The sequence below is a fragment of the Aegilops tauschii genome, chromosome 2 (genome assembly GCF_002575655.3).
Source record: "Aegilops tauschii subsp. strangulata cultivar AL8/78 chromosome 2, Aet v6.0, whole genome shotgun sequence".
Taxonomy (NCBI): domain Eukaryota; kingdom Viridiplantae; phylum Streptophyta; class Magnoliopsida; order Poales; family Poaceae; genus Aegilops; species Aegilops tauschii.
This window is the reverse complement of record NC_053036.3, coordinates 589949982-589973578: the sequence shown is the minus strand read 5'-3', so window position 1 is coordinate 589973578 and position 23597 is coordinate 589949982. Positions and strand designations below refer to the sequence as shown.

The 23597-nt window shown below is 49.0% G+C and overlaps 2 protein-coding genes across 2 annotated transcripts; one reads left to right on the top strand and one right to left on the bottom strand.

The window, feature by feature from the left end:
* Positions 1-12962: 12962 nt before the first annotated feature.
* On the top strand, positions 12963-14176 carry LOC141041307 (uncharacterized). The gene is made up of 2 exons (XM_073507446.1): positions 12963-13433; positions 13520-14176. The coding sequence occupies exons 1-2, from the start codon at positions 12963-12965 to the stop codon at positions 14174-14176; spliced, it is 1128 nt and encodes a 375-aa protein (XP_073363547.1).
* Positions 14177-17842: 3666 nt separating this feature from the next.
* LOC109737129 (FBD-associated F-box protein At5g60610-like) lies at positions 17843-20008 on the bottom strand. Its single transcript, XM_040399916.3, has one exon. It carries the CDS (start codon positions 19564-19566, stop codon positions 18064-18066), a length of 1503 nt encoding a protein of 500 aa, XP_040255850.1. The 5' UTR covers positions 19567-20008; the 3' UTR covers positions 17843-18063.
* Between the last annotated feature and the right edge of the window lie 3589 nt (positions 20009-23597).

Sequence of the window (23597 nt, the reverse complement as noted above, 5' to 3'; positions counted from 1 at the left end):
ATCATCACAGTTTCATTGCTACTGCTTTCTTCATGACTTATACATGTTCCTCAGACCATGAGATTATGCAACTCCCGAATACCGGAGGAACACCTTGTGTGCTATCAAACGTCACAACGTAACTGGGTGATTATAAAGATGCTCTACAGGTGTCTCCGATGGTGTTTGTTGAGTTGGCATAGATCGAGATTAGGATTTGTCATTCCGTGTATCAGAGAGGTATCTCTGGGCCCTCTCGGTTATGTACATCACTATAAGCCTTGCAAGCATTGTGACTAATGAGTTAGTTGTGGGATGATGCATTACGGAATGAGTAAAGAGACTTGCCGGTAACGAGATTGAACTAGGTATTGAGATACCGATGATCGAATCTCGGGCAAGTAACATACCGATGACAAAGGGAACAACGTATGTTGTTATGCGGTTTGACCGATAAAGATCTTTGTAGAATATGTAGGAACCAATATGAGCATCCAGGTTCTGCTATTGGTTATTGACTGGAGACGAGTCTCGGTCATGTCTACATAGTTCTCGAACCCGTAGGGTCCGCACGCTTAACATTCTGTGACGATTTGTATTATGACTTATGTGATCTGATGGCCGAAGTTTGTTCAGAGTCCCGGATGAGATCGGGTACATGACGAGGAGTCTCTAAATGGTCGAGACGTAAAGATTGATATATTGGAAGGCTATATTCGGACACCGGAAAGGTTCCGAGTGATTCGGGTATTTTTTGGAGTACCGGAGAGTTACGGGAATTCGTATTTGGCCTTAATGGGCCATACGGGAAAGGAGAGAAAGGCCTCAAGGGTGGCCGCACCCCTTCCTCATGGACTGGTCCGAATTGGACTAGGGAAAGGGGGCGCCCCCTTCCTTCCTTCTCCTTCTCCCTTCCCCTTTTCCTATTCCATGTGGGAGGTGGAATCCTACTAGGACTAGGGAGTCCTAGTAGGACTCCACACTTTGGGCGCGCCTTATGAGGGCCGGCCTCCTCCTCCCTCCATCCTTTATATACGTGGCCAGGGGGCACCCCACAGACACACAAGTTGATCATTGATCCCTTAGCCGTGTGCGGTGCCCCCCTCCACCATAATCCACCTCGGTCATATCGTCGTAGTGCTTAGGCGAAGCCCTGTGCCGGTAGCTTCATCATCACCGTCATCACGTCGTCGTGCTGACGAAGCGATCCCTCGACACTCTGCTGGATCGTGAGTTCGTGGGACGTCACCGAGCCGAACGTGTGCAGATCGCAGAGGTGCTGTACTTTCGGTGCTAGGATCGGTCGATCGTGAAGACGTACGACTACATCAACCGCGTTGTCATAACACTTCTGCTTACGGTCTACGAGGGTACGTAGACAACACTCTCCCCTCGCTTGCTATGCATCACCATGATCTTGCGTGTGCGTAGGAATTTTTTTGAAATTACTACGTTCCCCAACACTTCTTCCATGTGGCGCCGTCTCGGAAACCGTGCACGCGTCCATACGACGGCCGAGTGTCCACCGGGAGTCCTTTCAATATGTTCAATGCTCGGTTGAATGGGGTGTCCCACTTGGGCCTCGCCAACGCCTCAGACGGCGAGTCGATTTCGGCCGCAATCCTGTGCTGCTCTCTCTGCAAAAAGAACAAGCATCGTTTACAAATATGACTAAACGTGCAGTCGAATTGATCAGAAACTAAAATTACCAGCAGTCTCATGAACTCCGTCGTGACCGGGTCCGTCTCGAAAACCTTCTTGACTGAGTCCCAATGGTGTCGTGCCCTGAGGACGTCACGCTCCTGCGGGACGGTGAAGTCCGCCAAGGGGTCTGGGATGCCCAGACTTTCGCGTTATGCGTCCTCCTTGGCCCATATGGACCTCTTCCCTCCGTAACCACGGCTTCCGAGGTGGTGGCACCCCATGTTCCTCTCTTGAAGCCCCTTCATGTACTTCAACTTTTCTTTGGCAGCTTCGGCCTCGCAAGCCGCCTTGAATATTTGAAACTGTTCTTCCATGATTGTCGGATTATCCTTTACAATCTCGGAGTAGGGTTCACTACTAGGAAAAGGGCTATAGCTAATATGGACATTAATGGCGCACCATGTATGTGGTGCGCCACTGCTATATAGCAGTGGCGCACCAGATACAGGTGCGCCATTAGTGTCCTCATTACTAATGGGCGCACCAGACACACGGTGCACCATTACTAACAAATTTTATTTTTTTATTTTTCCAAAACTATTAATGGCGCACCAGGGCATAGTGCGCCATTACTAGTTTTAACTAGTAATGGCGCACCACACACTCTGTGCGCCACTACTAACAAATTTTTTTTTACTTTTTTTTCAAAACTAGTAATGGCGCACCTGGGTACAGTGCGCCATTACTAGTTCAAACTAGTTCAAACTAGTAATGGCGCACCACATCCACGGTGCGCCACTACTAATTTTTTTTTGCAAAACTAGTAATGGCGCACCACGTAACAGGTGCGCCATTAGTAACCAGGGTTACTAATGGCGCATTTTTAGGTGGTGTGCCATTAGTAACCTGAGACCAGCTAGATATTTTGGACAGCCACCTACCACACTCACTTTCCCCACTTCATTCTCTCCACCTCATCCTCCAAGCTTGTCTCGGCTGCCTCCTCCTCCTCACCTCATTTGCACCATAGATTCACCCAAATTAAGTGGTTAAATTACCTTTTTTTGATAGGTAAGTAAGGGGAAAGCTTTCTTTATGTTGTAGATCTACTTTTTTCTCCCTCCAACAATGTGCACATGCACTTTTTATGGCCTAGCTAGATCTACGTATGTTTGTGGTGTTGCATATATGTTTGTGTTTGCAGGTACCGGTATTTGAAATGCGATAGTTGCCAATATTTTGCCGGAATGTTGATTCATTTCCGTTTCGGCGAGAATTTGGCACTATGCATTCTTTTTGGTCCTATTTTTAGGCAAAGTCATGCCAAATTTTTTCTTGGTTCTAAAATATCGTTTTGCTCTACCCCGCAGGCGACCATGGTCCGCACGATGACCGAAGGCATCGTGAATAGGTTTTTGAGCTCCGCGAAGGCCGAGATGCTTCAAAAGAATGAGACGGAGATAAGATGTCCGTGTCGAAGATGCAAGCTGAAGAGCCTTATTACGGACCTGGATTCCGGACAGGTGCGGGACCACCTGCTCTTGCGTGGTTTCATGGATGGCTATCGGTGGCAAGGTGATGAAGATGACTATGAAGTCGTCCATGGGGGTCGGGCAAGAAATGAGGAAGGGCAGCAAGACAACCGCGGCGAGGGCGGGCGAGAAGACGAAGAATCTCCAGGACAAGATCACGACGGTGATGCAGTACACAGTCATCATGTAGAAGATGCCGGACATGATGATGAGGAAGATCAAGACGAAGGGCATGATCATGAAGATGAAGATGCTGGAGCAAACGACGATGGACCATCGATGGGCTGGGTGCAGGACCCTCATATTCAAGAGCTGCTTCTTAAGCAGACGGATAACGCAAGAGCTGCCGCCCAAGAGAAAGCCAAGCTGGATCAACTGGAGATAGACGCGGTTACTCCATTGTATGAAGGATGCAGGCCCGAGGATACCCGCCTGAAAGTAACGCTCATGGCTCTGGAGATGAAGGTAAAACACAAAATGACCGACGCATGCTTCGACGAGAACATGTCATTCTGGCACGAACGTCTTCCCAAGGGGAACAAGTGCCCGACCAGTTTCGAGGAGGCGAAGAAAATCGTGTGTCCTCTGGATTTACCGCACGTGAAATACCATGTGTGCATGAACAATTGCATCATTTATCGGGACGAGCACGCGGAGTCTACCAGATGTCCGGTGTGCGGCGTCACTCGATACAAGAAGAGGAAGAAAGCTCCTCGAAAAGTGGTGTGGTACTTTCCGATCACTCCTCGTCTGCAGCGGTATTTCACGGACCCTAAGCTAGCAAAGCTCCTGCGTTGGCACGCGGATAAGGAGGAGAAGAAGCGAGAAGATGACGGAAATGATCCGGAGATAAATAAAAAAGACAAGATGCTGAGTCACCCTAAGGATGCGAGCCAGTGGCAAGCGTTGAACTTCGAACACCCAGAATTTGGGGACGATCCAAGGAACATCGTGCTGGGCACGAGCACCGATGGAGTCAATCCGTTTGGCAGCCAAAGAAGCACACATAGCACCTGGCCTGTGTTTGTGTGGATGTACAACCTTCCCCCCTGGTTGTGCATGAAGAGGAAGTACATTCACATGAGTATGCTAATTGAAGGGCCAAAACAACCAGGGAATGACATCAGTCTGTATCTGGGGCTGCTGAAAGAGGAGCTAGACACGCTGGAAAACGCCAGCCAATACATGGGACGCCGTAGAGAAAGAATATTTCCCTATGAGAGCCGCACTGCTCACGACGTTGCACGACTATCTCGGTTACGGATATCTCGCGGGGCAGGTGGTCCACGGATTTTCTGGATGCGTCAGGTGCATGGATGACACAATGTATCGCCGGCTAGATAGAGATCTTGGGTCTTCGAAAACCGTGTTCATGGGACATCGAAGGTGGCTTCGCGATGATGACCCATGGAGAAAACGCAAGGATCTGTTCGATGGTGAAACCGAACCCCGAAGACGCCTGCGTACGAGGAGCGGTGAGGAAATAGACGAGCTGTTGAAAAATTGGAAAGATTGCCCACTGCCGGGAAAGAAGCAAAAGGCGCCAGAGCCGGGAAAGAAGCGAAAGGCGCCAGAGCCGCTGCTGAAGGTATAGAAAACGAGGTCTATTTTCTGGGACTTGCCGTACTGGAAGATCCACCGTGTGCCTCATAGCCTTGATGTCATGCATATCACGAAGAACGTGTGTGAGAGTCTGCTTGGTACCCTGCTCAACATGCCAGAGAGGAAAAAAGATGGGCCAAAAGCAAGGGCAGACTTGAAATCAATGGGCATCAGGGAGGAGCTTCACGCTAATGATGATGATGATGAGGCGCAGCAGGACACGGAAAGTCGTCGCAAAGGCAAAAAGGCCAAGAAGATCGGAAATGACTACCCTCCCGCGTGCTTCACTCTAAGTCAGGAGGAGATCGAGCAGTTTTTCACCTGCCTCGTAGGAGTAAAACTTCCTTACGGTTACACGGGGAAGATAAGCTGATACCTAGACTCAGCGAAGCAGAAGTTCAGCAGGATGAAGTCTCACGACTGTCACGTGCTTATGATGCAGATACTTCCAGTTGCAATCCGTGGGATCATGGACGCGCACGTCCGTGAAATGCTATTTGGCCTATGCAACTTTTTCGACGTCATCTCTCGGAAGTCGGTTGGCGTGAGGCAACTCAGAAGGCCATAGGAAGACATCGTGGTGATACTATGCGAGCTTGAGATGTACTTCCCGCCCGCATTCTTCGATGTTATGGTGCATCTGCTGGTCCATATCGTGGAGGATATCATCCAACTCGGGCCGACGTTCCTGCACAGCATGATGCCGTTCGAAAGGATGAATGGTGTCATCAAAGGATACGTTCGCAACATGTCACGTCCAGAGGGAGGCATAGCCAGGGGCTTTCTGACCGAAGAGTGCATCTCCTACTGCACGAATTATCTAGGCATCGAGAACCCCGTTGGTTTTCCCGTCAACAGGCACCTCGGCAGGCTCGCTGGATGGGGTCATCGCGATGGTCGCCGCGAAATGCATGTCGACTTCGAGGGTCGACTCGCCGACTTTGAAAGAGCAAACCTAGTCGCGCTACAACACATAGACGTGGTCGATCCTTGGGTGGTAGAGCACAAAACCTTTATTGAGAAGACGTACAATGACCGAGGCCAACAGAGGACGGACGGAGATATAATCAAAGAGCACAACTCATGTTTCACGCGTTGGTTGAAGGAGAAGCTTCTGTCGTACCCTTTACATGAGGATTCTTCCGCGGAAGAAAAACTCATATTCGCCTTGTCACAGGGTGCCGAGCATAACCTGATGACCTATGAGGTGTACGATATCAACGGCTACACATTCTACACCGAGGGAAAGGACATGAAGAGCGATGGTTATCAGAACTCCGGGGTAACGATGGAATCCTACACCGGTAACGACAAGGACAGATACACGGCGGGCGGCCAACAGGGGCCGCCCCCGATTCCCAGCTTCACGGCCATCAACTAGCACAACGCGCCGGCAGCAGCATTGGTGTCTCCCGCGGCGGAGGCGGCATTGGTGTCTCCCGCGGCGGCGCCGGCATTGCAGCTTAATGCACCCGGGTGTGGGAAGAATACGCCGGCCAGCACCTCGGCAGCAAGCGGCCCCTCCGTCACTTGCACGCCCGCCGTTGGCGGTGCCTCGACATTAGCCGAGCTCGACGCCATCACGGTAACTAATTAAGCCTCTCGGCCGATGACTTCATCTCCTTGCCTTTGACTGGGCATCCCTGACGCCCTACATGTTTTCGCAGGGCGCCGCCGACGTTCCATGCACTCTCCTGCACTTCGTGGACGGCGAGTTGATCGATGTCGCCAAGGCCAAAATCGTTCAACCGGGCAACCGCCTGTTCCACGGTAATCCGATGCCACCCAACGTGTATAGGGTTCAACTGGTTCGGGTGCTGCGGGGCTGCGACGACTTGTTACCTCCGTTTCGACCCCCTGGGGCCGACGAAGATGATGTGATGACCCTCAGCGCCTGCTTAAGGTGGCCCCTGCTTTGGCCGAAGAGCCAGATTCGTTTGGGGGCGGGGGACACCACTCCACAGACAACACCGCCAGTCGTGCCGGCGCCAAGCCATGGCAAGACCGCCGCAACGCTACCGGACATGCCGGACATGCATATGGCACAGGATCCGGACATGCATATGGCACAGGATCCGGACGACGACGACGACGACGGTACACTTACCAACATTAGGAGAAACCCAATTGCAACAGGCGTCGTCTGGCGTTCAGTTCTCAGGAGACGCCTCCAGCTGCCGCCTTCACCGAGCCTCAGATAGCCGAGGTGCGAAATATTATCAGCCCCAACACACTCAAGAAGGCGGTCTCTGAGCAGAACTCAATCCCATTACAGCAGAAGAAGAAGGGACGGAAAAGAAAGACTAACAAGGGTGCGAGCCAGCCGGCACCGAGTACGATCCGTGCTCAGGACGCGCCACCTTCACCTAAGGATATCTCGAGGAGGGTGCATGTGGCGGGTAGGCCGATGCTACCGACTAATCTGCTCAATGCTGCAACCGGTGCTATGCGGAGTCTGCATGACAGTGTTCTTTCTTTGGAGAAGCAGCGTCTCTCCGAGAATGATGTGGCATACCCGGTTTTCGTGGCCAAGGTGCCAGAGGGCAAGGGCTTTGTGGATAGCGCCATCGGGGGTATGATCGTCCTGCGGTTTGATGACATCTTCGCATTTAACCTTCATCCGCTGCACTACATCTTCGTTCGGCTATTTTCGCTGAGTATGGAGATGCGGATCATTAGAGACAAGACCTCGAACATCGTGATAGTCGACCCCATCTACATGCGTGCCAAGATCTTGGGCAGCGCTGGGGACCGGCAAGTCACGAGTTCATACCTCGAAGGCGTCATTCTGGCAAACCCAGATAAGGATAACTTCCTCGTGCCTTACTTTCCCGAGTAAGTCATCCCCTCACCGCCCCGTAACATATGATTTCTTAGATTTCGATCGTTCTTTTTTTCTAACATTCTGTGTTTTGTGCAGTGACACACATTGCACACTCATCCTCTTAAGCCCGAAATATTCCATGGCCACGTATTTTGACTCGGACCGTCAGTCGAAGAAAGACTACACAAATATCAAGAAAGTTCTTGATGATGTTCTCCCCGGCTACACCAGATCTGGAGGCACCTTCAGCAGGCCAATTCGTAGGTACGGCAAGCACGTGTTCACCCACAATACGATGTTCCCCTGCGTCAAGCAGCCGCCTGGCGGTCAGAAGGATGCCTACTACGCCCTCCATCACATGCGGGCGATCGTACGGGACCATAATCACCTTCTGCTACCAAATAATCTCAAAGATTGGGCCGCACGCTTGTCGGCAATCCAGGATGCGGACATCAGACAAGAATTCTTTCGCATCCAGTCGGAGTTTGCGGAAATCATCCATCAAGATGTCCTTCGTACCTCGGGGCAGTTCTACCTCAGATATCAACCGTCCAACAGTGAGATAGAAACAACGCTACAAATGCAGGCTGACAACGCCCGCGATTTCATGACCATCACGACAGACGGCGGCTTCATCCACGCTCCGGTCCCTGAGTCGAGTCGAAAGTAGTGATGCTATGTAGTTCTGAAATATCGATTAGCTCATGTTGTAATTAAACTTTAATGAACTTGTATGTCTCTTTGGTTTGGACAGTCGTTCAACTTATATGTAATCGATGCTATTTATTAGTAGGACCATGAATCGTGCTATTAATGTCTTGCTTTTCTCTTCCGATCCTTTTGTTGCATACGTATATATTGCTTATGTATTGTCTGTGAATTGCTACCAACATTTTGTTTGGCTAGTGCATAGAGATGCCGTCGTATGTCGTGTACAAGGGTAAGGTTCCCGGAGTCTACGATGACTGGGAGGAGTGTCGGAGACAGGTTCACCGTTTCAGCGGTAACAGTTACAAAGGGTACCCCACTAGGGCGGAGGCGGAAGCTAGATATGCGCGCTATCTAGCGGGAGAGAGGAGGGAGCGGAGGAGGAACCGGATGAAGACCAGTTTCATCGCGATGATGCTAATCGCGATGACCGCAGCTCTCTTCTATGTGATGGTAGTTTAGATGATCGATATCGACTTGTAATGTGAAGACAAACTCGCTACTTGCGGTCTCGAGACTTGTAATGTTCTAACTTTATTTGGTCTTTTGAATTCGGAGACTAATATGATGAATTGTATTCGGAGACTAATCTTCTATTGTATTCGATAAATCTGCTGTTTATATGTTGTGCTATCTATATTCTGTGCAGTAATATATTTTGTAACCTGTGCAAATATCAGAAAAGAAAATAATAATAATTCCTAATATTCATACTAGTGGCGCACCACACTGCACTTTAGTCGCACACTGCAATAAACACACTAGTGGCGCATTACCCACAAGTGCGCCATTAGTAACCCAGAGCACAAGGTAAATATGGCCCCCTGGGAGGCATAGTAATGGTGCACCATTTGACATACTAATGGCGCACTCCCTGGTGCGCCACTATTGTCTGGTATACTAATGGCGCATCAGGGATGCGCCATTAGTATTAGTTACTAGTGGCGTGATAATAGTGGCGCACCTGTAGTGCGCCATTAATGGCCAAAACAGGTGCGCCACTAATTAGCCTTTTCCTAGTAGTGGTTCCTTTTTCTTGATGATCCGATGTTTCACCCTTGCTTTCCAGGCGGCCAACGCGTCGCTAAACTTGGTCATGGCGCGTTTGTTTATCTTCTTCATTATCGGGTCTTTGTTTCGATTTTATATTCCTTTTCATCCTAGCCCAGGAACAATAATATCTGGTGCAGCTTCTTTAGGAGGGAGGGCCTCATATTTTCTATCTTCTTTAGTTTCTCATCATTGATGGTGGCGGTTGTCTGTACGATGCAGCCTATTTGATTGCCGTAGCACGACCGCGCTTCCTCAGGCTCTTTTGGCTCAAAATTGCCGCCGTCCACCTCCGTGACCACCACTCTAGTAGTGATGAGCTGGTTTAGGCGCCGTTGCCTCTTTGGTTTCGGTTCTATACCGGCTCCGCCAGACTAGGTGCCGGTCTCGGCACCAGTCTAAGCGCCAGTCTGGATGTCGGTCTCAGTCTCCGATGCAACAGGTGGGCCCAGCAAGAACAACCGTTGATCGACGGCAAGGTTCAAAAATTCGTCTGCCGCCCGGTAGACGTCGACGCAATCACCAGAACCCTGTCCTTCATCGTTGCTAGCCATGTTTCCTAAGATTAAATCTAGTCAATTAATTCTAGACCTAATAAAATGAATAATGACAGAAAAAGGCCTATGTTTTGCAGGAACGTTGATTCCTTCCCAGTGCGGCAAATCCCAGGCACTCGATATGTCCTAGTTTGTAGCACAAGTCATGCCGAAATTCATGGAAAATTTTGGCATGACCTTTGCTAAAAAGTGGACAAATCGATCACCTGAAATTTGCCGGAACGGAAATGAATCAACATTCCGGCAAAACATAGGCCACTCGGCTTCATTCCCTGGAAACAACAAAAGGCCACTTGGGCACAATCGAACCACTTCAATGAAAAGATATAACATGACCACTTAAGAATATGTACATGAGAAATTACAACAGTAGATAAACATGAGCAAACACAATTGAGGAATTTGAATATATCATGACCACTTCAAATTTGCATCTCCTAGTGTTTGACACTTCAAGAAAATCTACACAAATCTCATGCTCTCTCAAACTCAATTCAAAAACCAAATATAGATTATATTTAGTTAACTACTGAACTAAATTTTACTCTAAACTAAACCCTACTACCCTAATTAACATCTAGTTAAACAAACTCAGTTCAAAAACTAAACCCTACTGAACTAATTAACATCTACATTATCTACTACTTAACATCTACTATTACCCTAACTAAAAAACATCTACTATTAACCTACTGCCCTAGTTAACTAGTACCACCACTACTACTAATTAAGATCTACTACTACTACTACTAAAAAAACATTATCTACGAACCCTACTGTCGATGTCAAAACCGGCGGATCTCGGGTAGGGGCCCCCGAACTGTGTGTCTATAATCGATGGTAACAGGAGACGGGGGACACGATGTTTACCCAGGTTCGGGCCCTCTCTATGGAGGTAATACCCTACTTCCTGCTTGATTGATCTTGATGAATATGAGTGTTACAAGAGTTGATCTACCACGAGATCGTAATGGCTAAACCCTAGAAGTCTATCCTATGTGAATATGGTAATGAATCTGTCCTATCCGGACTATGCTCTCCGGTTTATATAGACACCGGAGAGATCTAGGGTTACATGAGGTCGGTTACATAGGAGGAAATCTTCATAACAGGTCGCCTAGCTTGCCTTCCACGCCAAGTAGAGTCCACTCCGGACACGGGTTCAATCTTTGGTCTTCATGTCTTCACAGCCCATCAGTCCGGCCCACGGATAACAGACCGGACGCCCGATGACCCCTTAGTCCAGGACTCCCTCACCTACTACTAATTAACATCTACTACTACTGCTAATTAACATGGCAGGAAGAAAATGCAGAGAGAGAGGATGGTGGGGGGGCTTACAAAGAGGGGAGACACGGTGGCGGGGAGGTGCTCAGCGATAGAGGTAGGGGCGGCGAGGGCGGGCTCGGGCGGTGGCGCTCCTGGGCGGGCTCGGGCGGCGGCGGTGAGGTCGAGGGCGGCGACGGTAAGGTCGAGGGCGGCCTCGGGCGGCGGCGGTGAGGTTGAGGGCAGCCTCGGGCGGCGGCGGTGAGGTTGAGGGTGGCCTCGGGCGGCGGCGGTGAGGTCGAGGGCATGCGCGATCGACAGCGGCGACAGAGGAGTTTGGGGAACGGGGGGAGAGGGGGGAAAGGACTTAGCAAAATTTTGAGCCCGCGGGTGGTTAAGCCAAACTAGCAGTAGTGCTGGTAGAAAAACGCGCTATAGCTAAGTTAGCTATAGCGGGTTCTAGCAAAACGCGCTACTGCTATAGGAAGCAGTTATTTATTTTCCTTTTTCTTTTTCTTTTATCTAAGGAACGTAGCTATAGCGGGGGCTTGTAAAACGCGCTACCGCTATGCATTTCTCCTTTATTTTTTTCTTTTGTTTATCTTTACATTTTCTTTTTTTCCTTTCTCTTTTTCCTACTTCTTTCATTTTCATTTACTTTTCTATTTTTTCCATTTTCTTTTCCTTTTTAGCAGTAGCGCTCTATGCAGCAAACGCGTTGCTACAACACACTTAGTTGCGCTTTCTGTGGAATCGCTACTGCTATTCCTAGCCTACCGCCAACACGGTGGGAATTATAGTGGTAGCGCTTTTTCCAGCAGACGCGCTACTGTCTAGCTATAGCGTGCTTTGTGAGAACGCGCTACTACCAAGTAGCAGTAGCGCCCTGTTTTAACCAGCGCTACTGCTATACCTCTGTGTATAAAATTTTCCCTAGTAGTGGCCGCCTCACTGTACCACCTCCATACATACTCCCTCAATCATATAATGTAAGACTTTTTTTGACACCCTTACATTATGGGATGAAGGGAGTAGCTAACAATTTATTCGCCTGGTGGAGCGATGTTATGGTTGCGTCCCTGCCAACTAGCGTAAAAGCGCGTTCTTAGAGCATGTCTAGTAGAGCCTTCAAACCCTCAAACCCCTAAAAATAACTGCTTTTTTACAGTTTTTGTTGAAAAAAAGCCGTAGACTAGAATCTCTAAACCCTCAAACCCGTAAAAAAATTTAGAGGTCCAACCCTCAAACTGTTTCCCCACCTGTAGAAGTGAGGGTTGAGAGGAAAAACTCCCCCAACCCGCACTCCTCTTTCCTCTCGCGCGGGAGGGAAGTTTCATCCCGCCTCCCCTGTTCCTCCCGCCGCCTCGCCCCGCGCCGGCCATGGAGGCCTCCGCCGCCGCCGCGCCCCCGCCCGCCGCCGCCCGCCCCGCCCGACTCGGGCCCCACCGCCGCCCCGGCCGACTCGGGCCCCGCCCCCGCCCCTGCCCCCGCCTCCGCCCGGACTATGGCCGACGTGGTGGCGGCGACCCGGGTCGGGGCCAAGCGGCGGCGGGCGGGCCTCGCACCGCCTCCTCCCGCCTCCCCTGCTCCCACCCCAGCCCCGTCCCCGCCCCGGCGGCCGCCCCCGCCGCGCCCGCCCCCAAGAAGAGCCGGCCGAAGGCAGGCTCCCGTGGGCCGCGAGGGGCTTCCTCCAAGGTCGCCGGCTCGTCCCCGGCCGTGAACAAGCCGCGGAAGAAGCCCGCGGCCCCGCCCGCCGCCGTCGCCGAACCTCCTCCCGCCGCGCACGAGGTGTTCGAGGAAATGGCAACCCCATCCTCGTTCATGGACCTCCTCCAAAACGCGGAGGTGGACCTCGGAGCTCCGCCCCTAGACCCCTTTAGGGTTGGTGACGACTTGGAGGAAGATGAGGAGGATGAAGGGGATGACGAGGAGGAGGTGGCCGAGATAGGGGAGGAGGCATTCACCGCCGCTTCCCGCCCACACGCGTGGTCGACAAACTACACCGAGCCGGAAGATGTCCTCTTGGTTCGTGCTTGGGCAGCTGTGGGAATGGATGCAACCACCGGCACCGATCAAACCGGTAAACGGTATTGGCAAAGGATCGAGGACGTCTATTGTAGGATCAAGCCGAAGAATAGTGGGTTCATCCATCGCACTTTCCGGTCGCTTCAAGGCCGGTGGGAGTTGATCAAGCCCGCTTGTGCTCGTTGGAGTGCGGCCATGGACCAAGTGAGGGATGCACCACCTAGTGGAACCGTGGAGAGCGACTATGTGAGTACATATTTCTTCACTATTTTGATTATGTGTGTGCACTATGCTATTGGTGGGTTCTTATGTGATTTATGTGTGGTTGATAGGAGACAATTGCCGGCATGAGGTACAAGGAGATGGCCGCTTCCAAGGGCAAGCCATTCCCATTTAAGCATGTTTGGTCAATTCTTCAAACCTTTGACAAGTGGAAGTTGAGGGATCAAGAGACCGCACCCAAGAAGTCGGCAATGCTAAGGATGGATGATAGTGAAGATGAGGAGGAGAGGAACTTGGGCAAGCCCGAGGGAACCAAGAAAGGCAAGCTAAGGGTGAAGATGGAAGAAGAGGCGTCAAGCCTAAGGGAGAAGATGGACCACATGATGAAGGCAAGAGAGGAATTGACAACGAAGACATTGGAGACGAAGCTTCTTATCACCGAGAAGAAGAAAGAGGTCAAGCTTGCACAAGTTGAAGCAAAGCGTGAAGAAGCAAAGCGCAAGGCCGAGTTGGAGGAGAGGATGATCAAGCTCAAAGAGGCAAAGGTATGGAAAGAAGTCATGGTGGAAGAGAAAGAGCACATTATGATGTCCAAGAAGGACATGGATCAAGACCAATTGCAATGGTGGAAGGACACCAAGGAGGACATTGCAGAGAGGAAGAGGATGTTCCGTGTTGCGTCCTCTACTTTTCGAGGTGACACTCCGATGAGTAGTTGTGGTGTTGGCGGTGTGTACGACTCCACCGGTGCCGATGGAGATGCTTGATGGAGCCCGCTTGTGGTCTAGGAGATGGCGCCGAGGTGCAACTTTTTGGTGATGGTGCCGATGAGAGGAGGAAGATGATGATTTTGTGATGTAAACTATTAAACCATGCATCAATGATTGTCATTTGGTAGTTTGTTTGGAAGTTGATTGTGTTCTTGTTGTCATAAATTATGAGATATCAAATGATAGATTTATAGGTTGGGGTCGAGGCAAAGACTAGAACCCTCAAATCTAATCCTTAAAGCAGTTTAAGGGTTGGGTTTAAGGGTTCTAGTATTTGCCCCTATTTTTCAACCCTTAAAAGTGTCAAAAAGTGGCACTTCTCAACCCTTAAAACTGCTTTAAGGATTTGAGGGTTTGAGAGTTCTACTAGTAATGCTCTTACTAACCATCCTCACGGCATGGAGCCTTTGGAAACACCACAATAGTGCGATCTTCGACGGTGCCCGGGTCTCGGCTACCAACCTCATGGCCTGCATCAAGGACGATGCCAAGCAATGGGCGAAAGCAGGTGCCGAAGGACTGGACCGTATCATCCATGTAACCTGATAGCCTGTGCTTGGGTTGAGCACTCCCTTTCTGCTGCTCATTTAGCTCTCCTAGTGGCGCCGGCTAGCGTACGTCAGTAGGAGCAGCTTCTTGTATTCCTTTCCTCCCAATTCTATCAATGAAATGATACGTCTCAGGCGTATTCCCGAGAAAACATGTTTGTATCTTTTATGTACATGTAAATTTTTGTGAAAGACAATTTTTGTGGCAGGTGCGGAGTTGCTTCCAAATTTTTTTTTTGTAGAGTGTTGGTTTGGTTTTGTTTTATTGCTCATGGCACAACATATGACACTTTGCATGCACATAGAAGACACGATGCATATTGTCAGAAATCCTTAATTTTGGGGAAGTGTTGTCTCTTTGGCTCGTTCCTCTGTCCAACCTCTTGTATGTACATTTTTTCCTTTCCCCTACTTGTTTTGATTTTTTCCCTCCAATCTTTTTCCCATTGTTTTATTCTTTCTTAAAAACCACTTAGTTGTCCCACTTTTTACCATCATGAATGAACAAATGATGGATGCACTCGCGAGTTAACCTACTAGAATATTTATGTCCAATTGTAATGTGCAAGCTATTCTCTAGTTTTAAACAAACGAGACGGACAAGCCTACTCATGAACATGTACAGATTACCTAGATTTGATGGATATAAGGTAGAGGCATTGGTGTAACAAAGTGTGTGGAGTTGGCTCTTGAGGTCGTATATCTTTGAAGATTTGAATATTATTTATTGTGCTAAATATCTGCCTTCTGTCTGTATGTTGGTCTACATACGGGGAAAGTTGGGCGAGATACATGGATGTGATCCACACGAATGATGTGTGGAGAGACCAAGTGAGATAGAAAAGGGGAAACTTAAAGAGGCATATATGTCTGACTCAATCGAGAATAACTAATTCCCAATTGATTTTACAATTGTGTTCATTCGGATCTTAAAAAATGAGTTAATTCTATGTTTACCCCTAAATTTCATGTTTTTGGTAGGATTTAAACCGTTTTAAAGATATTCCTCAATTTTTATTCTATTAAACCAATTCATTGCTACTGAAAGGATCGAGATGGACTTAGAATGGGATGAATAGGTACAATTACAAATTTTAATTAATCATTAGCATGTTTAGGCAAAAGTGGAATATTAAGGTGAGCTTAAACCATTGCTACAATGAGATAAGCAATACAATATAAATGTTCAACAAGTTTTAGTGAAGTTTTTATTTTTCCGAAAATGAACAAGTTTGAGTGAATGTAAGGTCAAATGATCAAAGTAAATGGCAAGGATCTAGCGTTAGAGATAACCGAAGACGTGAAGACAGGATGTATCCCGACGTTCACTTCCTTGGAGGGAAGCTAGTCATCGTTGGATGGATGAATGTTACCACAAAGGCACACAGACACCATGAAGGCCACCCTATTCTTCTTGAGATATAAGAAAGAATGTGATTCTCAACTACTAATGCTAGACCTCGCGACAAACTCCAAACCTTCAAAAAGTTTTAGGGTAAATCACAAAGATGATTCATCAATGGAGACTTCCTGCCGCCTAGGAGTCTCCAACATCCAATAGTAACAAATCCTCAATGAATTATAAAGGAAATCCAAATTCCTTTCATGAGAATATAGATCGGGGGGTCGTGCTTCTTTTTTCCTCAAAGTTGTGGAATGGTTCAACGGGGAAGTGGAGGTTATTGAGATGTGTGGCTTTTGGAAATGGAGCAACAGGGAGGAGTATGAACGACTCAAGTCGATGCAGGCGGATACCCCTTTGGGGATGGTGAAGTGGCCCTTTTATAGCGCACTTAAAAATTGCGCGTTGGGAAGCTAGGACATGTCTTGGAATGTCATCCCAGAGGAACCGACATGAACCTTTGACATGGCACGGAATTCAAAACTGACTCCAGAGCATATAACCTTCGGCAGACACCAGATGTCTGACAGATATAATGCCGGGGGAAGGGACGGATTCAGGAGCAGAGTCCGAGAAGCCCGGATTTTGGGACCAACACCGGAGTTATATTCGGCTGGACATGAGAACGTTATGTTCTCGTCGGTTGGAATCTGCTCTGGAGGTAGGTCCGGATTCCAAGGATACCCGAAGGTTTGCTCTGGAGGCTCCAAGATGCCTCGTCATGTGTATATATAGCTCAAAATGAATGTTTCAAAGATATATATTTTGTCTATCAGGTGGCATATGACATATGATGTAGGATGTGTATATTTGAAAGGGAAAAAGAGCTCCACCCTACATTTCATTGAGTGACCTCTCTTAACAGTAAAACTTCATACTCGATAAAAGTAAAAGAATATATGAAAATGAGTACGCTGTCATCTTCTTTCTTTAATATTTTTTTTTGGGTGGGGGGTATCCATCTTTGCTTTCAAACATTGGACTAACATCCTGTATAAACTTAACACACAAAATTAGTTTGTACGTACTGAAACGTCATTACATATACGTTGAAATTCATAATTGCATGATTTTATTATCCTTTTCGACTCTCCCATGTTAATTTTTTTACAACGCTATAGTTTTCCAATCCTGCAGTTAAGAGTGAAAAAACAGAAGAACCAAGTTTGGAAAAGAAGGATCTCACATCACTTGAAATGGGAAACCAGAGAGATCATTAGAAATCTAGAAGGATGGATGCCAGCGAGAAATAGAATGCCATCTGCACTGTTATGGTGTGGCCATGAATCCACTAAGATAATTCTGAACATAACGGGAGGATCGAAATCATCTAAGTGGCGTGCCACATAAGCACTAATATGTGGGTCTGCCTTGTCAGAACACAAAATGGAATAAAATGGGTAAAACTGGCAAAAGATCGGTTAAATGGAGGAATTTATCTTAAATTGAGTAAATTATGTCAAAAAATGTAAAACTAACGGGTAGAAAATAAATTAACTCAAAGAAATTTGTTTATCCATTGCAAAAAATGTATAAACAAAATGTGACGTATGCCTCAATTGACTGCACAATTTTTCTTTTGAGAAATACCACACAAATTTGTTATTTTTTTCTTTGAAAAGTGGACAAATTTGTTCTGTACATACACACAAAAAATGTCCATAATTCGACAGTCATTTGAGAACTACGAAATTTTCAGGTGACCAGGAATTAGCAAACCAAAACTTATATTTGCGACTTCCAGTTAACCGAATGACTCAAAATCCAAACCATGAGCAGGAGTTTCTCTCTCGCTCTTGTACTAAAACCAAGAGATGTCTGTTTGTCAAAATATCCAAGAGATGTCTCGCCCAAAGATAACATGAGACATCCCTCAACAAAAAAAGGAAAAAACTAACCAGAACAAGAAAATAAACATGACATCTGCGGATAAATCACTTGAAACTCTTTTCTGGTTTGCCCACCAGCCAGCTCTCGATCTCCTTCGTGAGCTCAGCCTGCAACTCGGACGGCACCTTCTTCACGAACACGACAGACATCCTTTCAAGCACAAGCGCATTGCGGAACAGCAGGCTGGCCAGCGCCCTATGCTGCACGTCACACCGGTAGCTATCCATGTTGATCTCCTTCACCTGACGCCGCAAGCACCGCATGGAAAAACTCGACCGACTGGGAACTCTGAGCTCCACAGGATCATCCGAGGACTGATGGTGCTGCTCCTCTTCCTCCTTTTCTCTTCGCTCCCGGTCATCCATGTCGAGCGACAGGACCTCGAGGTTGGGCGTCTGCTCCAATATCCTCCGGACCGCATCGATGGTGTCGCTGCTTCGGATGGGGCCATGTAGCTCGAGCCGCGTCAGGGTAGGAAACGAGGGGAACACCGCGAAGAATCGAGTGTCCAAGCCTCTGTGGTGCAGACGCAGGTGCTTTGAGGGCGAGACCTTTTTGAGGAACCTTCTGAACCGGGTGAACTCCGACTTCGTGGGTATCGCCTTGCAAAATTTGACAGTGCAGGAGGATATTGCTGATGAGCCGTGCAGAGATAGCAAAGACTCCTCGGGCACGGCGCCGCTGTAGTCCATGGACCTCAGCTCCGACGCGTCGATGCTTACTTTCGTCAAGTCGTGGCAGCAGCGGAGAGCAAACCTTCGGAGGCATTTGTCGAGAACGAAGACCTTTTTGAGACTATTGTTGGCTTCCAGCGTCAGGTCGGCGATGCGGGGACAACCCGAGATGAGTTTTTGGATGGTTTCGCCGGAGTCATCACCGAGGATACCTGTCAGACGCAGGGTTTCGAGGAACGGCAGGTTGATAGCCTCCGGTAGGTTCAGTTTGCAATGGCCAAGGCATAGCGTTCGTACGACGGTGCAGGAGTAGAGCCTTTTCGGAAGGACATACCCCCAGTCCTCATTATCGCTCCCCTTTTCATCGTCGTCCTCGCGTGGGCAGATCGGGCCGATGAAGAAGCGCAGGTCGAGGTGGAGCTCCTTCTCGGCGTGGCGCAGCACGTCGAAGAGCCACTGGTCGACCGCGGCCTTGTCCCAAATGTCGTAGCGGTCGAAGGCGAAGCGGAGGCTGCGCAGCGGCACGGGGAGGCCGGTGGCCGTGCCCGTGCTGCCGTACCGCCGGCGGCGGCGGAGGAGCGCAGCGCTGATAGTGTCGATCAGCTCAACGCTGCAGCTCCTCTGCTCCTCGGCCTCGTAGTACAAGGTGTCCCAGTCGGTTTCCCTCTCGCCCTCTTCCTCCTCGAAGGAGATGGTGTGCACGCTGCAGAAGATGTCGCGCCACCGGCGGCCAAGCGCGGCCGCACGGCCGGCTTCCTTGTTGGGGAGGTAGGAGAGGACGTGGCCCAGCACGCTGTCCGGGAGGCCGCTGATGCGATCTCGCTGCCCCGACGACGACGACCGCTTCTTGCGTGATGGTGGGGCCATGTCCATCCACCGGTCCGACGAGATTTGTCCAAGTTAATGAGGAGATCGATCCGTAGCGGACGCCTACCAAAGCAGCGATATATCGAGGATTTCCATAGGCGGTGCCGTGCATGCAAAAGAAAGAAATCTAAACAGAAATCTCCTCCCACTCCAAAACTCCTCGTCAAATATCGAGGGTTTGCTTAGGTTTTCGGCACACACGCACGGCACGCCTCCCGTCTCGTCTCGTCCATCGACGCCTCGACGATCGAAGATGAAGTGGCGCAGGCAGGCGGACCGCCTGAGCGCTCTCCCGGACGAGATGATCCAGCACATCCTCTCCCAGCTCCCGTCCGAGGAGGCCGTGCGCACCAGCGCGCTCTCCCGCCGATGGCGCGACGTCCCCCCCCCCCCCCCCCCCCCGCGTCACCACCGTCGACCTCGCCGACCCCGCCAAAGGCGATTATACGCGTAACAATATGAGCGAGGACCTCGACCTCCCGGTCTGCTTTGCCCACAAGGTGACGGGGGCGATCCTCGGCAAGGCCCCCTCGGCGCCCATCCGCACCCTCCGCCTCGACGTCTTCAACCCGTCACACGACCTGCTCGACCAGTGGATCGGCTCCGCCGTGTCCTCCGGCGCTGAGGACATCGACGTCAAGCTCAGGTACAGTCACCTCTCCCGGCGCAGGCTCTGCCCCTACGGCTCTTCGGAGAGGGCCTCCTCGGACTTTGAAATCTACGAACGGAACGGCTATACCAAGACACAGAACCATCTATTCCTGTGCCGCACGCTTCGCCGACTGCGCCTCACCAACTGGAGGCTCGACCTGCAAGGAACCGTCTCCATGGCGTCCCTGGAGCGCTCTGCCTCGCCAGGATCATGGACCCCAAAGGGCTGCTACAGCACCTGCTCTCCAACTGCCCGCGCCTCACTGACCTGACGCTACAGGAGTGCCCGAGTCTCACGAAAATCACGGTGGCTAGCGCCCACCTGCGGAGTTTCGCCATGATCTGCTGCCACCATGCCAGCCGCATCAAGCTGAGCAGCTCCTGCCTCCGGTCGCTGCACTACAAAGGTGGCCTTCCTTGCAAGTCGCTCTTCAAGCTCGCAAACCATGCCGGAGTCGTGGCGCTGAGAATTGAAATCTGTGAAGACCTCTCCAGAAAAGAACCAACAGAATTTGCTCCGGCCGCTAAGCTCATCAGACGGTGTACCAAACTGGCGTACCTTCGCCTTTCCTTCCGCCCATCAATGGATTACTATAGCAGCTTGATCAAAGTCAAACATGTGGCGCCCTGCATAGAGCATCTTAGGCAGTTGGGCCTCCGGTGCTGCCTGCGCGACCATCACGACATCCGGTCAGTTGCCGTCTTGCTTTGTCACACCCAGAACTTGGAAGTGCTGTCGATGTTTCCTATGGTTCCTGAGACTCCAAAGGAGTACTCGTCTGATAGCGAATCAGATATCGAGCTTGAGAACAGCGTCGTTGAGGATCGGGTCGACTATAGTAGCCAGGTGACCGATAGTGGTTTCTGGCCAATGCAGATCAGGTGCTTCGATTATAAGCTGAGAAGAATCAACATTGCGATGTACAGAGGGCTGCAACTCGAAAAGATGCTTGCAAAGTTTCTACTTTCAAAGGCTGCAGCTTTGGAGGAATTCTCGGTGACCTTAACGGCTGGATGTTCCCAAAGTAAGCGTAAGGTTGCAAAGGAGCTACGATCCTGGCGGTCGAATCACCATACCAGAGTAACTGTAAATAGATGATAGCAAAAGTTGTGATTGCGCTTGAAAAATGTAAAATTATGAGGGGGAAGTTAGGTTTCTTTTAGTAACACTAGGATATAATATACCATCATTTCCTTGAATATTTGGTTAAATTTACCCTTTTCTAGTAGTAAATGTGCCCGTGCGATGCGTTGCAACACGAGAAACAAATCCTCGCATGTCCCTATCGCCCAATCAATGTTGCCAAAGTCGAGCAGATGGATGGGCGAAGGATGATGAAACGGAGAAAGAAATTTAGTCCTTCTAACACTAGCAAAATATACATGTGCGTTGCAACAGGAAAAAAAAACATGTCTATAACCCATATCAAATTTGAGATCAAGCAGCTTGCGGGATACCTCGCCAATGGTCATTTCCTGTGTCTGGATGCCATTTAGAGTGGCCTTTGGACCGTCCTCCAGCGCGACATCTCCGACCCGGACTAACGGCCGAAGTATTCCAGGACAGGACCGGCAGCACTCTGGCTCGGGCTGAACTGGGCGGCTCGCTGCAGTTCACTGCTGTCGTATGCCATCGTCGTGCAAGAGCATCAGAGGGCACGAGAGAGAGGGGAAGGAGGACGGCTAAGGGGTCTGCTAGAGATGCTCTAACAAGTACGTGCTTAGGTGGCATGCCACATAGATGATTTTATTTGGCAAGCTGGAAGCTTGATGCTTGTCTCACGTGACATCTTAGAGCCCCGTCCTTGCTCACAGTAAAGTTTCCTTGTTACAGTGATTGCAACTAAAAACTCTATTCATTTACAGCTACATTGGACGTAGTACTGAAACATCATTACATATGTATTGAAATTGATATTTTTGTAAGGCAGAAATCACGCTAGGGCAGATCCAAGACAATAAAAATAGTTCAACAGTATGTTGGAATTGTTCCTGGTGCAGCTAGCAAATGCATTGTGTACTTGTATTATTTTCACTCGTGGTGCTTCTATGTTGTTCAATATAGGTCACCATGCAACTTTTGCAGCCTAAAAAAAGAGTTTTTTTATTACAGCCTTCTCTAATATATTTGTATCTTGTAGTCAGAAATATGTTGCACAAGTGCTAATGGCTATATGATTTTATTACTCCCTCCTATCCATATTCATTGTCGTGGCTTTAGTACAACTTCGGTTATCATGTTCGACTCTCCCATGTTTACTTCTTTTTATAATACTATAGTTTTCCAATTCTGCAATTGGCAATGAAAAAGTAGAACTAGGTTTCAAAAAGATGGATCTCACATCACTTGAAATGGGAAGCCAAGAGATCATGAGAAATCCAGACATATGGATGTGGCGAGAAATAGAATGCCAAAAAAATGGGTAAAACTGAAAAAGGATTGGTTAAATGAAGGATTTTTTTCTCAACTTGGGTAGATCCTGTCAAAAATGTAAAACTAAGTGGTAAAAATGGAATTAACTAAAGGAACTTTGTGTATCCAGTGCAAAACATGTAAAACCGTCCAAGACAAAATCTCGTTTCTCAGTTGATTGTACAATTTTTCTTTTGAGAAATACTATACAAACTTGATCTACACAACCAAAAATGTCCATAATGTTGTAATGATTTTGCTCATCTAGTGCAAAGACATGTAATGTTTGAGAACTGGGCACTGGATTGACTCGCCCACATCGTTAGAGAACTGCGAAATTTTCCGACAACTAAAAATTAGCAAACCAAAACTTATATTGGCAACTCCCAGTTAACCCTAAAGATACTACTCGGTGAAGATAATCCAAACCATGACCAGGAGTGTTTTTGTTTTAATAACATGACATCTATTGATAAATTACTCTGAGATTGCCTCACGGAAGACAACTAACTCATCACATGAATCTCTTTTCTGGTTTGGCCACTACGTACCCAGCTCTCGATCTCCTTCATGAGCTCAGCCTGCAACTCGGACGGCACCTTCTTCACAAACATGACACGCTTCCTTTCAAGCACAAGCGCATTGCGGAACAGCAGGCTGGCCAGCACCCTATTTTGCACGTCACACCGGTAGTTAACCATGTTGATCTCCTTCACTCGATGGCGCAAGCACCGCATGGAAAAACTCGACCGGCTGGGAACTCTGAGCTCCACAAGACCATCCAAGGACTGATGGTACCGCTCCTGATCATCATCTACGCCTCTTCTGTTGAACCGCCCCGGGTACATGGCCTCCTCCTCCTCTTCCTCCTCCTCCTCCTGATCATCATCCAAGGACTGATGGTACAGTTCCTGATCATCATCTTCCTCTTCCTCTTCCTCTTCCACTTCCTCTTCCTCTTCCTCTTCATCCT